The sequence below is a fragment of the Gorilla gorilla genome, chromosome 8 (assembly GCF_029281585.2).
Source record: "Gorilla gorilla gorilla isolate KB3781 chromosome 8, NHGRI_mGorGor1-v2.1_pri, whole genome shotgun sequence".
Classification (NCBI taxonomy): Eukaryota; Metazoa; Chordata; class Mammalia; order Primates; family Hominidae; genus Gorilla; species Gorilla gorilla.
In genome coordinates, this window is record NC_073232.2 from 106,795,928 (window position 1) to 106,809,240 (window position 13,313).

The 13,313-nt window shown below is 38.8% G+C and overlaps 1 protein-coding gene across 4 annotated transcripts in view; it reads left to right on the forward strand.

The window, feature by feature from the left end:
* Nucleotides 1-13,044, forward strand: part of TBC1D12 (TBC1 domain family member 12) — a 131,044-nt gene extending 118,000 nt beyond the window's left edge. For all 4 annotated transcript variants that reach the window (XM_031015655.3, XM_055352519.2, XM_055352521.2 and 1 more), the window contains 2 exons: nt 8,530-8,788; nt 10,138-13,044. In XM_031015655.3, the coding sequence (XP_030871515.3) occupies nt 8,530-8,788; nt 10,138-10,206 (328 nt within the window). In that variant the 3' untranslated portion in view covers nt 10,207-13,044. The remainder of the gene's footprint in view (nt 1-8,529; nt 8,789-10,137) is intronic.
* Nucleotides 13,045-13,313: the final 269 nt, after the last annotated feature.

Here is a 13,313-nt window from a genome sequence, read left to right on the forward strand (position 1 = left end):
GCGAAACCCCGTCTCTACTAAATATACAAAAACTTAGTCTTGGCCAGGCACGGTGGCTCATGCCTGTAATCTTAGCACTTTGGCGGGTGGATCACGAGGTCAGGAGTTCGAGACCAGCCTAACATGGTGAAACCCTGTCTCTACTAAAAGTACAAAAATTAGCCAGGTATAGTGGCATGCACCTGTAATCCCAGCTACCCGGGAGGCTGAGGCAGGAGAATCGCTTGAACCCAGGAGGCGGGAGGTTGCAGTGAGGCAAGATTGCGATACTGCACTCCAGCCTTGTGACAGCTCGAGACTCCAGCTCAAAAAAAAAAAAAAAAAGAACTTAGCTGGGTGTAGTCGCTGTAGGCTGCAGCAGGACAATTGTTGGAACCTGAGAGGCAGATGTTGCAGTGAACCGAGATCACACCCCTGTACTGCAGCCTGGGCAACAGAGCGAAACTCTATCTCAAAAAAAAAAAAAAAAGAGCATAGACTCTGGGTTGAAATCAGACTCTCTCAGTTTGTGTTTCAGTTTTTTGTCTATAAACTGGGAATAATATTATCTTTATCTTGAGTTGTAGCGAGGGTGTTTTACATGGATTATCTCATTCAATGCCTAGCACATACTAAGCTCTCAGAGTTAGTTGCTATTTATTTTATTATTAACACACAAGGGCTTATGGTAGTTATAATAGTGTTTCTTGACTAAGGGCTTCATATTGTTTCTTTTTATTTCAAGGCTTTATCCAGCTTTTTTTCCCCCAAGATGACACCAGTTTGAATTTTTTAATTTGATCTCCCTTCTTACATATTGTCTGAAATTTTTTTAAAAAATGTAATAAATGTAAATACGATATACTTTCTCCAAGTTACACATATGAATAGCTCAGCTTTTTACTGTTCCACACACAATTTTATTTCCTAGACTTCCTCTCGCTTAAAAAAAAAAAAAAGGCCAAGTGCAGTGGCTGACGCCTGTAGTCCCAGCACTTTGGGAGGCCAAGGTGGGAGGATTGCTGGAGGCCAGGAGTTTGAGACCAGCCTGGGCACCACAGCAAGACCCCATTTCTACAAAAAATAAAAATAAAAAAATTAGCCAGACATAGTTGTGCATTCCTGTAGTCCCAGCTACTCAGGAGGCTGAGGTGGGAGGATTGCTTGAGCACAGGAGTTTAAAGTTACAGTGAGCTATGATTGCACCACTGTCCTCCAGCCTGGGTGACAGAACGAGATCCTATTAAAAAAAAAAAATTACGTATGTTGCCAAATCATGTATACTGCAGACAGGATCACCATTTTATTACTTGCGTTTAAAGTTCAAAGTTTTTTAGACTTTTTGTTTGTCATATTAAGACTAATGATATTAATGGTGTTCCTAATAGGCATACAGCTCTCCTACAACCTGTAATCCAGGCACCAACGTTCCTTCCATTTTTTACTTCCACCATCTTTAACAAGGCATTTCCAGGGTTTTCACAGAAGGGGAGAGAACAAGGAGACTCACAAGGGGAGATTTTGGGAAGCTAAGCCTAGAGGTATTACGCGTCTCCTCCTCTCACATTCCACTGGCCAGGACTCAGTCATGTGGCCACAACTAACTGCAAGTGAAGATGCAAAATGTGGTTTAGCTGTTTGCCCAGAAAGAAAAAGAAATGGTTTGGTAAACAGCCAGTTTCTACCACACATACTTTTTTTCTGTTTAATCAGAACAACCACATAAGATATGTACTGTAAACCCGGGCGTGATGGCTCACGCCTGTAATCCCAGCACTTTGGGAGGCCGAGGCGGGCAGATCATGAGGTCAGGAGATCGAGACCATCCTGGCCAACATGGTGAAACCCCATTTCTACTAAAAATACAAAAATTAGCCAGGCATGGTGGTGCATGCCTGCAGTACCAGATACTTGGGAGGCTAAGGTTGGAGAATCTCTTGAACCAGGGAGTTGGAGGTTGCAGTGAGTTGAGATCGCACCACAGCACTCTAGACAGAGCGAGACTCCATTAAAAAAAAAAAAAAAAGATATATACTGTAATTTATACCACGTACTGATGGGGAACCTGAAATTTTGTTTTTTATTTTTTCTTTCATTAAAAAATTTTATTTTTATTTTTTATTTTTTGAGACAGAGTCTAGTTCTGTTGCCCGGGTTGGAGTGCAGTGGCGCAATCACAGCTCCTCCCACCTGGAACTCCTGGGCTCAAGTATTCCTCCCACCTCAGCCTCCTGAGTAGTTGGGATTACAGGTATGTGTCACCATGCCTGGATAATTGATACTGAAATTTTGATAGGCTTGAGTACCATACCTAATATTTCACAGTTAATAAATGGCAGAATAGAAACTAAAACCTCAGCAGTCCAGTTCCAGAAACCATATTCTTTATAAAGTTAACTACAACATGACCAACACTGATTTTACTGAAGAAGAATATTTAGGGTTTTTTTCGTTGTAAGAGAGGTGGGATTTTAGAACTGGAAGTAATCCAAATTCATCATTTTAGAGCCGAAGAAATTGAGATGCGGAAGTAGAATGTCATAGTGAAGGTCGAATCATTGCTGTTCAAGTATTATACAATATAAATAAACATTTTTTAAAGAAAATATAATGGCTGGGCATGGTGGCTCATGCCTGTAATCCTAGCACTTTGGGAAGCCGTGGTGGGCAAATCACCTGAGCTCAGGAGTTCCAGACCAGCCCGGCCAACATGGTGAAACCCTGTTTCTACTAAAAATACAAAAATTAGCCGGATGTGGTGGCCTATGCCTGTAGTCCCAGCCACTCGGGAGGCTGAGGCACGAGAATTGCTTGAACCCAGGAGGCCAAGGTTGCAGTGAGTCAGGAGGCTGAGGCACGAGAATCGCTTGAACCCAGGAGGCCAAGGTTGCAGTGAGCTGGGATCACGCCACTGCACTCCAGCCTGGGCTACAGAGCAAGACTCCGTCTCAAAAAAAAAAAAAAAAAAAAAGCTAAACAAAAAAACCGTAATTGCAACAATGTAACAATGTATATTACATTTTCTAAAAGTTAATTTCTTAAGCTATGTGGTTTAATGGAATTAAGATTTTTTTCTTTTCACTCTTTTGAATTTTTAAAATTCTTTTTTAGTTGACACATAATAATTGTACATATCCATGGGGTACATAGTGATGTTTCTGTACATATAATGTATAGTGATGAGATCAGGGTAATTAGCATATCCATCATCTCAAACATTTATCATTTCTTTGTGTTAGGAGCATTCAGTATAGTTGTCCTATTTGAAACCATATGTTATTGTTAACTATAGTTACCCTACAGTGCTATAGAACACTAGAACTTATTCCTCCTATGTGGCTGTAATTTTGTATATTTTAACAAATTTCAGCCTATCTCTTCCTTCTCTCCACCCTTCCCAGCCTCTAGTATCCTCTGTTCTACTTTTTACTTTTATGAGATCACCTGGCCAGTGCGATGGCTCATGCTCATAATCCTAGCACTTTGGGAGGCTGCAGCAGGCTGAATGCTTGAGCTCAGGAGTTTGAGACCAGCCTAGGCAAGATGGCGAAACCCCATCTCTACAAAAAATACAAAAATTAGCTGTATGGTACATGGTGGCATCACCTGTAGTCCCAGCTACTTGGGAGGCTGAGGTGGGAGGCTGGCTTGAGCCTAGGAGGCTCAAGTGAGCTGATATTGTACCACTATATTCCAGCCTGAGCAACAGAACCAGACCCTGTCTCTGAGAAAAAAAAAAAAAGAAAGAAAAAGAGAGTGACTAGCATTTTTTAGCTTCTGCATATGAATGAGAACATGCAGTATTTCACTTAACATAGTGTCCTCTGGTTCTATCCATGTTGCCACAAATGACAGGATTTCATTCTTTTTTGTGGCTTAGTAGCATTCCATTGTGTGTATGTACCACATTTTCTTTATCCATTCATCTGTTGTTGGATACTCAGGTTGATTCCATATCTTGGCTATTGTGAATAGTGCTGCAGTAAACATGGGAGTGCAGACCTATCTTAAACATACTGATTTCAATTCCTTTGGGTGTATACCCAGTAGTGTCATTGCTGGATCATATGGTCGTTCTATTTGTAGTTTTCTGAGGAATCGCCATACTGTTCTCCATAGTGGCTGTACTTTACATTCACAACAACAGTGTATAAGAGTTCCCTTTTCTTTGCATCCTTGCCAGCATTTGTTATTTTTTGTCTTTTTGATAATAGCTATCCTAACTGGGGTAAGAGGATACCTCATTATGCTTTTGATTTGCATTTCCCTGATGCTTAATTATGTTGAGCATTTTAAAATATATCTGTTGGTCATTTGTGTGTCTTCTTTTGAGCAATGTCTGTTCAGATCATTTGCCCATTTTTTAGCTGGATTGATTGTGTGTGTGTGTGTGTGTGTGTGTGTAACGGAGTCATTCTCTGCTCTCTGTCGCCCAGGCTGGAGTGCAGTGGGGCGATCTTGGCTCACTGCAACCTCCACCTTCAGGGTTCAAGTGATTCTTGTGCTTCAGCCACCCAAGTAGCTGGGACTACAGGTGTGCACCAGACCTGGCTAATTTTTGTATTTTTAGTAGAGATGGGATTTCACCATGTTGGCCAGGCTGGTCTGGAACTCCTGACCTCAAGTGATCCACCGTCTCAGCTTCCCAAAATGCTGGGATTACAGGCATGAGCCATGGTGCCTGGCCTTTTTTTTTTTTTTTTTTTTCTTTTGCTGTTGAGATGTTTAAGTTCCTCATATATTTTGCCTATTAATTTCCTGTCAGATGAATAGTTTGCAGATATTTTTTCCCATTCTGTGGGTTTTTTTTAATGCTATTGATTGCTTTATTTGGTGTGCAGAAGCTTTTTAGTTTGATATAATCTAAAAATGGGAATTTGTTTATTTTTGGTTTTGGTGCCTATACTTCTGAGATCTTACTAATAACATTTTTTCCAAGACTAATGTCCTGAAGCATTTCCCCTATGTTTTCTTCTGATAGTTTTACAGTTTTGTGTCTTACATTTAGGTCTTTGATCCATCTTCAGTTGACTTTTGTATAGGGTGAGAAGTGGGGGTCTAGTTTTGTTTTGTTTAATTTTCATATGCATATCCAGCTTTTCCCCCAGCACCATTTATTGAAGAGACTGTCCTTTCCTGAATTAGTGTTCTTGGCATCTTTGTCAAAAATCAGTTGGCTATAGATAGTGTGGATTAACTTCTGGGTTCTCTATTCTGTGCCATTTTTCTATGTATCTGTTTTTATGCCAGTACTATTCTGTTTGGGTTACTATGGCTTTGTAGTGTATTTTGAGATCTGGTAGTCTAATGCCTCCAGCTTTTTTTTTTCTTCTTTTCTCAAGATTACTTTTGTTGTTTGAAGTCTTTTGAGGTTTTATATAAATGTTAGGATGGTTTTTTTTATTTCTGTGAAGAGTGTCATTGGTATTTTGATAGGGATTTTATGGAATCTATAGATTATATTGGGTAGTATTGTCATTTGAACAATATTAATTCTTCCAATCTATGAACATGGGATGTCTTTCCATTTGTTTGTATCCTCTTCAATTTCTTTCATCAGTGTTTTCCTTGTAGAGGTCTTTCACCTCCTTGGTTAAATTTACTCCTAAGTTTACTCCTTATTATTTTTGTACCTATTATTAATGTATCCAGTTTTCTGATAGAAGAATGATGCCTTATTTAGGCACTAATGTCTTTTATCATCTTTTCTGTTGAAAATCTTTTGTTTTAACTTGGAGAGTTTGCCTTTCAAGCAATACCCAGTAGATTATAGAATGGTGGGTGAATTTTGCCAAAGAGATGGAGCAGTTGATCTTAAGACAGGTTGTTGTTAAGAATACACATGGGTGCAGAGGCTCACACCTGTAATCCTGTTACAGGTGGCTCATACCTGTAATCCCAGCACTTTGGGAGGCCGAGGCGGGTGGATCTTCTGAGGTCAGGAGTTCAAGACCAGCCTGGACAATATGGTGAAACCCTGTCTCTACTAAAAATACAAAAATTAGCCAGGTGTGGTGTCAGGCACCTGTAATCCCAGCTACTCGGGAGGCTGAGGCATGAGAATCTCTTGAACCCAGGAGGCAGAGGTTGCAGTGAGCCGAGATCCTGCCACTTCACTGTAGCCTGGGAAATAGAGCAAGACTGTGTCTCCAAAAAAAAAAAAAAAAAAAAAAGAATTCACATGATAATTTGAGGAGGGGGGAAGAGTACAGATGACATATTTAAACTTTAATTCTTAACAATTCACAACCAGTGGGTTTCACGTAAATGGTATTAAGCTTTAATGTAGAAAAATAAATAATGGCATTGGTCAAATGTGTCTTCTCAGGTCTTCTTTGGTTCAGGATTTTTTTTTTTTTTAATTTTTTTGAGACAGGCTCCCACTCTGTCACCCAGGCTGAGTGCAGTGGCATGATCACAGCTCACTGCAGCCTCAAAATCCCAGGCTTAAGCAGTCTGCCCACCTCAGCCTCTCGAGTATCTGGGGCTACAGGCAAACCACTACACCCAACTAATTTTTGCTATTTTATAGAGATGGGGTCTCACTATGTTGCCCAGGCTGGCCTTGAACTCCTGGATGCAAGCAATCCTCCCACATTGGCCTCCCAAAGGCTGAGATTACAGGCGTGAGCCACCAGACCCGACTGATTTAGGCTTTTTTAAAAATTAAGTTATTGGCTGGGCACAGTGGCTCATGCCTGTAATCCCAGCACTTTGGGAGTCCAAGGCAGGCAGATCACCTCAGGTCGAGAATTCGAGACCAGCCTGACCAACATGGAGAAACGCCGTCTCTACTAAAAATACAAAATTAGCCGGGCGTGGTCGTCCATACCTGTAATCCCAGCTACTCGGGAGGCTGAGGCAGGAGAATCGCTTGAACCCGGGAGGTGGAGGTTGCGGTGAGCTGAGATTTTGCCATTGCACTCCAGCCTGAGCAACAAGAGCAAAACTCCATTAAAAAAAAAAAAAATTTAAGTTATTTTTCAATGTATTCTCTTCCCGTCCCCCAAGAACATTAGAGTTACTCAGGGAAGGACCCAAGAAAATGGGAGAAGGGTTTTTTAATATTATGGGACTGAGATCCAAGTTTAAATACTAATTCCATTAAGAAGGAAAAAAAAATCCTCCATTGTCAGTCTTGAGAAGTGTGAGCATGGGGGATAGCAGGATCACAACTGATGTGGCGGACAGGAGAGAACTAATAAAGAGTAAGTACTGTATACTAGAACCTGAGCCTAGGCACTTCTCATTTTGAACAGTGAGTTTTATACTACCAAAAGTGGTTTTTGTCATATGATTAAATACGTGTTTGTAATTTAAGAGGTAGGGATGGACTTTTGTTTCATGTCTCTGTTGAGTTTATTATATACAAATCCCAGAGACATTTTTGTGGGATAGGAATGAATAAGTGGCAGTGCAAAAGGATTTTTTAAAAAATTATTTTGGCGAGGAAGCTTTTAGTTCCCTTCCTCAAACCCCATCAGCACTACCTCAAATAAACACACAATCAGTGTAAACAATTGTATACTTTCTTTGCCAAGGCAACTTCAAGACAAGTCCTGTAATACTTACTCTCCCCACTTCCCCCAACCAGAATGGCTCCCAGAGAACCACTGGATAAAGAATTACATGGTCAGACATTGTCAGAAAGGTTGGGAAAAACCATTTTGGTGATTCTATTGGAAGGTATACATGCTTCAAAAGAAGTAGTAAATAAAGCTGGGTGGAGGAAAAAGACAAAACAAAACAATGGATGTTTGTGCAAGGGGAAGAGAAAAGAGAGAAGTCAGACTTTGAGTTTATATTAGGTTACTAAAAGATGATATTTGAGTTCTTCATACAATAATAATAATTGTTATTTAGCATTTCTTACATGCCAAACGCTGATGTAAACACTTTTACGTTTATTAACTACTATAATTTTTAAAACAATCCTAAGAGGTAGGTAGTTTTCTTATAGTTTACTAATTAAGAAACTGAGGCACAGTAAAGACAACTATCCTGCTCAAGGTAACACAACTAATAAGTGGCAAATTCAGGATTCAAATTCAGGCATTCTGGTTTCATAGCTCATACCCTTAACTACCAGACTGTTCTACCACTCTAGTATATATTAGGCCTTTCCTCTACATAAAGTTGTAAATTCACATAATTTTGTTATTTATTATTTAATTTCCCACTACTCAAGTTTGAGGGAGGAAGCCTTTTTTTTTTTTTTTTTTTTTTTGAGATGGAGTCTCACTCTATCACCAGGCTGGAGTGCAGTGGCATGATCTCGGCTCACTGCAACCTCCGCCTCCTGGGTTCGAGCGATTCTCCTGCCTCAGCCTCCCACGTAGCTGGGACTATAGGTGTGTGCCACCATGCCCAGCTAATTTTTGTATTTTTAGTAGAGACAGGGTTTCACCATGTTGGCCAGGATGGGAAAGCCATATGTTATTTGCCTTCTTATCCCTAATTAAGCACTGTTCTTTTTTTATAGAGATGCTTACTGAGTAAATGAGTCAATGAATGAAAAATTTCAGTGACCATTTTTCCCTCTAATTTTAGGATCTTCACACTATATAGCAAATCACTACCACTTGATCTGGCCTGTCGAGTCTGGGATGTATTTTGCAGAGATGGGGAAGAATTTTTATTTAGGACTGGATTAGGAATCCTCCGATTATATGAAGATATTCTCCTGCAGATGGACTTTATTCATATAGCACAGTTTCTAACTAAATTGCCAGAAGATATCACATCGGAAAAGCTGTTCAGTTGTATTGCAGCCATTCAGATGCAGAATAGCACCAAAAAATGGGCTCAGGTAGAGTGACATTTTCTTATCTTTAATAGACGTGTTAAAGCAGTTGACTTATTGTAAAAAAGTTAGGTATTTCTTAAAAGTTAGTACTTAAAAATATGTCTTTTAAAACTAATTTTTGACTTCTGAGAAGCAAGAGGTTAAATCAAATTGCCCACTTTGCAGCTATCCAAACATAGGGCTTATTTTATTTTATTTTATTTTATTTTATTTTATTTTATTTGAGACGGAATCTCACTCTGTCACCCAGGCTGGAGTGCAGTGGTGTGATCTCGGCTCACTGCAAGCTCCACCTCCTAGGTTCACACCATTCTCCTGCCTCAGCCTCCCAAGTAGCTGGGACTACAGGTGCCCGCCACCACGCCCGGCTAATTTTTTGTATTTTTAGTAGAGATGGGGTTTCACTGTGTTAGCCAGGATTGTCTCAATCTCCTGACCTTGTGATCCACCTGTCTTGGCCTCCCAAAGTGTTGGGATTACAGGCATCAGCCACCGCGCCTGGCCTATTTTATTTTATTTTGAGACGGAATCTTACTCTGTCGCCCAGGCTGGAGTGCAGTGGTGTGATCTTGGCTCACTACAACCGCCGTCTCCCGGGTTCAAGCAATTCTTTTGCCTCAGTCTCCCGAGTAGCTGGGATTACAGGCACGTGCCACCACGCCCAGCTAATTTTTTGTATTTTTAGTAGAGACGGGGTTTCACCATGTTAGCCAGGATGGTCTTGATCTCCTGACCTTGTGATCTGCCCGCCTCAGCCTCCCAAAGTGCTGTGATTACAGGCATGAGCCACTGCACCTGGCTGGGCTTTATTTTATTTAAGTCCAATAATATCAATTTAGTGAAGTACAACCCACAGTAGTCATTTATTTGCCAGAGTAGTTATTACTTTGGTATTTCAAATAGACAACAATTTTATTATATTAAATACCTACTGTGTACTAGGGTTTGTAGTTGAAAGAATATATAATGTATGGTCCTGGCTTTTAGATGCTTAGTCTTGTTAGGAAAGTAAAAGCATTGGCAATCTAAGTTAAGTGACATAAAAGGATAGCAGTATCACTCAATCCATGAATGATATAAACAATTGGCATTATTAAATTCACAGTCTTATTGGTTCAGAAAATGTTATGTTACCAAATAGTAATTTCAGAATAGTTGGCAATTGGTAAAAATTGGAATCTAATCATATTTCATGATCAGAAAAAAATAAAGGGGATTTGAGAATGGCACACTTTTGGGGACAGAGTTAAGTATAATAAAGCTTTTTCATGTTTATGAACTATAGTTATTTAAATCTCTTTAATCTGGGTGGTAGTTTTTGAGGATTAATCTTTATTTCATATAATTTTCAGGTCTTTGCATCTGTAATGAAGGATATTAAAGAAGGAGACAAGAACAGTAGTCCTGCTTTGAAAAGCTAGTCTTCAAAATTGACAGACTAACTGACATAGAAAAAGTGGTTTTTGGATAAAGGTTTTTTGTTTCCTATGTAAAAGGTGTGGAAGAAAATGTTGGAGATACCTAAAAGAATCAAGAGGTGGAAAACTGCTGATTTTACATTTTATGACTGAAGTAAATGAAATAAGTAACTTACTGACAGTATTAATAAACTATTATTTTGTAGGTAGAGTCATTTTTCAAAGGAAAAAGTTTAAATGGTGAGTTTATACTCCACAATTTGGAGTAAACAAAATGCAATAAATTTTTAAAATAGCTTTGAAGATACTTCAAATTTTTACATCTTTTCTTTTGTAACAGTTACCACAGAGATACTCTGGAGGCTAGAGTAGGATTGTTAAATACTACTGTTAACCTCCGAAGTACTATAGTACAGACATTGTTTCCAGTTCTGACCTTTTGAAGATATTATAGACCAGTAATGAACAAATTTGGTTGTAAATTATTTAAGTCACTGAAGATGTCATTTATTTTCATTCACAAGTTGGGGCAAATTCGAGTTACCTAGGAACTGGAAATGTTGGTGGGAGATTGTTTATTGTTTGTTTAGATGTTTTTCCATAGTATTGTGTCCATTCGTTTTTTAAGGGAAATTTTTTGTCTTCCTTAAGGAATTCCTATCACTCAGAGAATTTTAGCCATTCTGGTTCTAGTCTAACAAATTATTCATCTAATAATTTGACATTAAGAAAGCTATAAATAACTGGTAGAAGGAAAGTTCTTTGCACTTTAGTGGATTGAAGACTTGACTTTGAGAGTAAGTCCAAAAACATATATGATGTTTCTCAGTGATAAGAGTAAAAAGTAATGAATCCTGAGAGTTCTTAAACAGCATGCTACTTGGCAAGACTTCATATTTTTTAGTTACAATTCTTCCACTGTTTAACTCCAGTTTGAAATTTGAAATCTAATATGTAGCTAAATCTGTGACTTGTAAAACTCTATGCATAATTTTTCCTAATCAGTGGAAATAAGAATAAAAGAAAAAGGTAAAGTTAATTTTTTTTCTAAGTCTACATCCTATCTCTTGATTCAGTTGCCTGAAGAAGCTGTGTAAGGAGATTAGTCTTGTTATTGATTCCTTTGTGTGTCAGTGCCATCTTAATCTCTTCACATGGTACACTAAATGCTGCCTATAACCCATCCTCGTCTTCTTTACTCATCATTGCTTTCTTCAAGGAAGGTCTTGATACTGCCTCGTCTACCTCACTATCTGCTAGTCTAGATAGTGACTCTTTGGAAGATTGGTAGCCTCTGAATGAGTTATCCAACTTCTGCTTCCTCACACTGGCCACTTTGCATAGGTTCGGGAACTTAGCAGGTTTTAAATCATCATGCCCATGGAGGTGAAATACTTTGAGGAATGGGAACATCTCTTCACTGTGTTTTTGGATCAGCCTTCTCTCAACCGCCAAGAAATGCATGATTTCCCTGCCAACTCTAGGAAGTAGTGCTGCATGATTGAATCATTCTTTGATGAATTCTTTCATTGTAACATAGGGAGTCATTTCCAAAAAGGTAGATATGAGCTTAAATTAAATTGACTTATGAATGCTTTGCCTGTGGGCCCAACAGTGTCATGACCCTCCAATTGAAACATAGCATGAATTATTTTTATGTCGAGTTCTTGAACTGCTAATCAGTTGTGTGTTTCCTTGAAGTCCAGAGCAGGATCCAGGTCAGATGAAGGAGGTGGTATGCCTGGCTTAACTGCTGAAAATAGAGCATTGAAACTCTTCACAATGTGCTGCATTGGGTTTCTGCTTGGCTTTCTCACTGAATAGTAAATTGGGGAAAATGCTGCTTTTACTGTTTTGCATTTTATAGCAACATTAACAGTCTTTTCCCAGTCAGGTGCTGTCCAGGGAACATGTTTCCCTTGGGAGGTCTCAAAAGAGTGATCTGGCTTGATGTATTTCCTGAGCTCTAGTACCATATCATAGAATTAGTTAAATGTAGCCAACAGCAATGTCAGAACAATTGACATTGTCTTTCCAAGAGTGAATGCATTGGCTTTCGGAACTGCTACTAGAGACATACATGAGGGAGCGAACGCATCTTTAGGTGGCGGCAAGGCTATATCTGATTGACAGAGATCTCTGATCTCTAATGACATATTGCTATGGTCCTATTATGTTTAAATTTGAACCTAAACTAAATCACTTGAGTGTTATGAGTGATGGCTATATAACATGCTGTTTGGTTAGATTTACAGTGTGTTTTTATGTTGCAGTTTAGTTTGAAACAACACTTAAGCACGCTATTTCTGTTAGTGTATATAGTTTTCAAACTAACAAGCCTGCGATCCTTGTTAGTGTAGTGACTGCCTCTTTAGGAGTATGGGGCCCTAGGGTGCCCATATATTTTTACCCCATGGGTCATTCTAGTCTAAGGACTACTAGTAGAACCCTCAAAAGGTAATTGCTATTATAGGGACTTACTTATTGGAGACTGGAAATATAATAAAATATTGAAGGAGTGGCCATGGTCTTAGCAGGTTTTAGAATGACCTTTTAACTCCAGTAACTACTTCCTTGGTATTGGTATCCTTGATAGAGGGAATATAACCTCTGGCAGTAATCTCATTCAGGTTATACTACCTGACTAAATTTAATCATACTTTCATGTATTTGTTTCCTCAGTTGGACCTAAGTTACTGTATTTGTTTTTCTTATTTTTTTATTATTGTACAGTTTCTTTACCTTTCAAGTATAAATGTGTATATAAAATGTAAATACAAAGAATTCACTAAAAACCACTCATAACAATTACTGTGTAAATAAAACTGGTAAGCAGAGTAATTACTTGAAATGAGTCTTCATTACTTTGGGGATATCTGTTTTATTTAACTGCATCTCAAGGAAACAAAGGAAATAATCTTTGTTTTTGTTTGCCAAATTTGTCTTCCAAGGAATGCACTAAGCCTTCAGTCTTTTTAGACTGGCAGTACTGGCAGCTAAAATATTGTACTGTATCTTCTCTTGAGCCCAGTATGTAGGAAATATGTGATAATTCACATGGTCAGTATATGGCAGTTTTTGTTGTTGTTGTTACAGTATATTTTCAATTA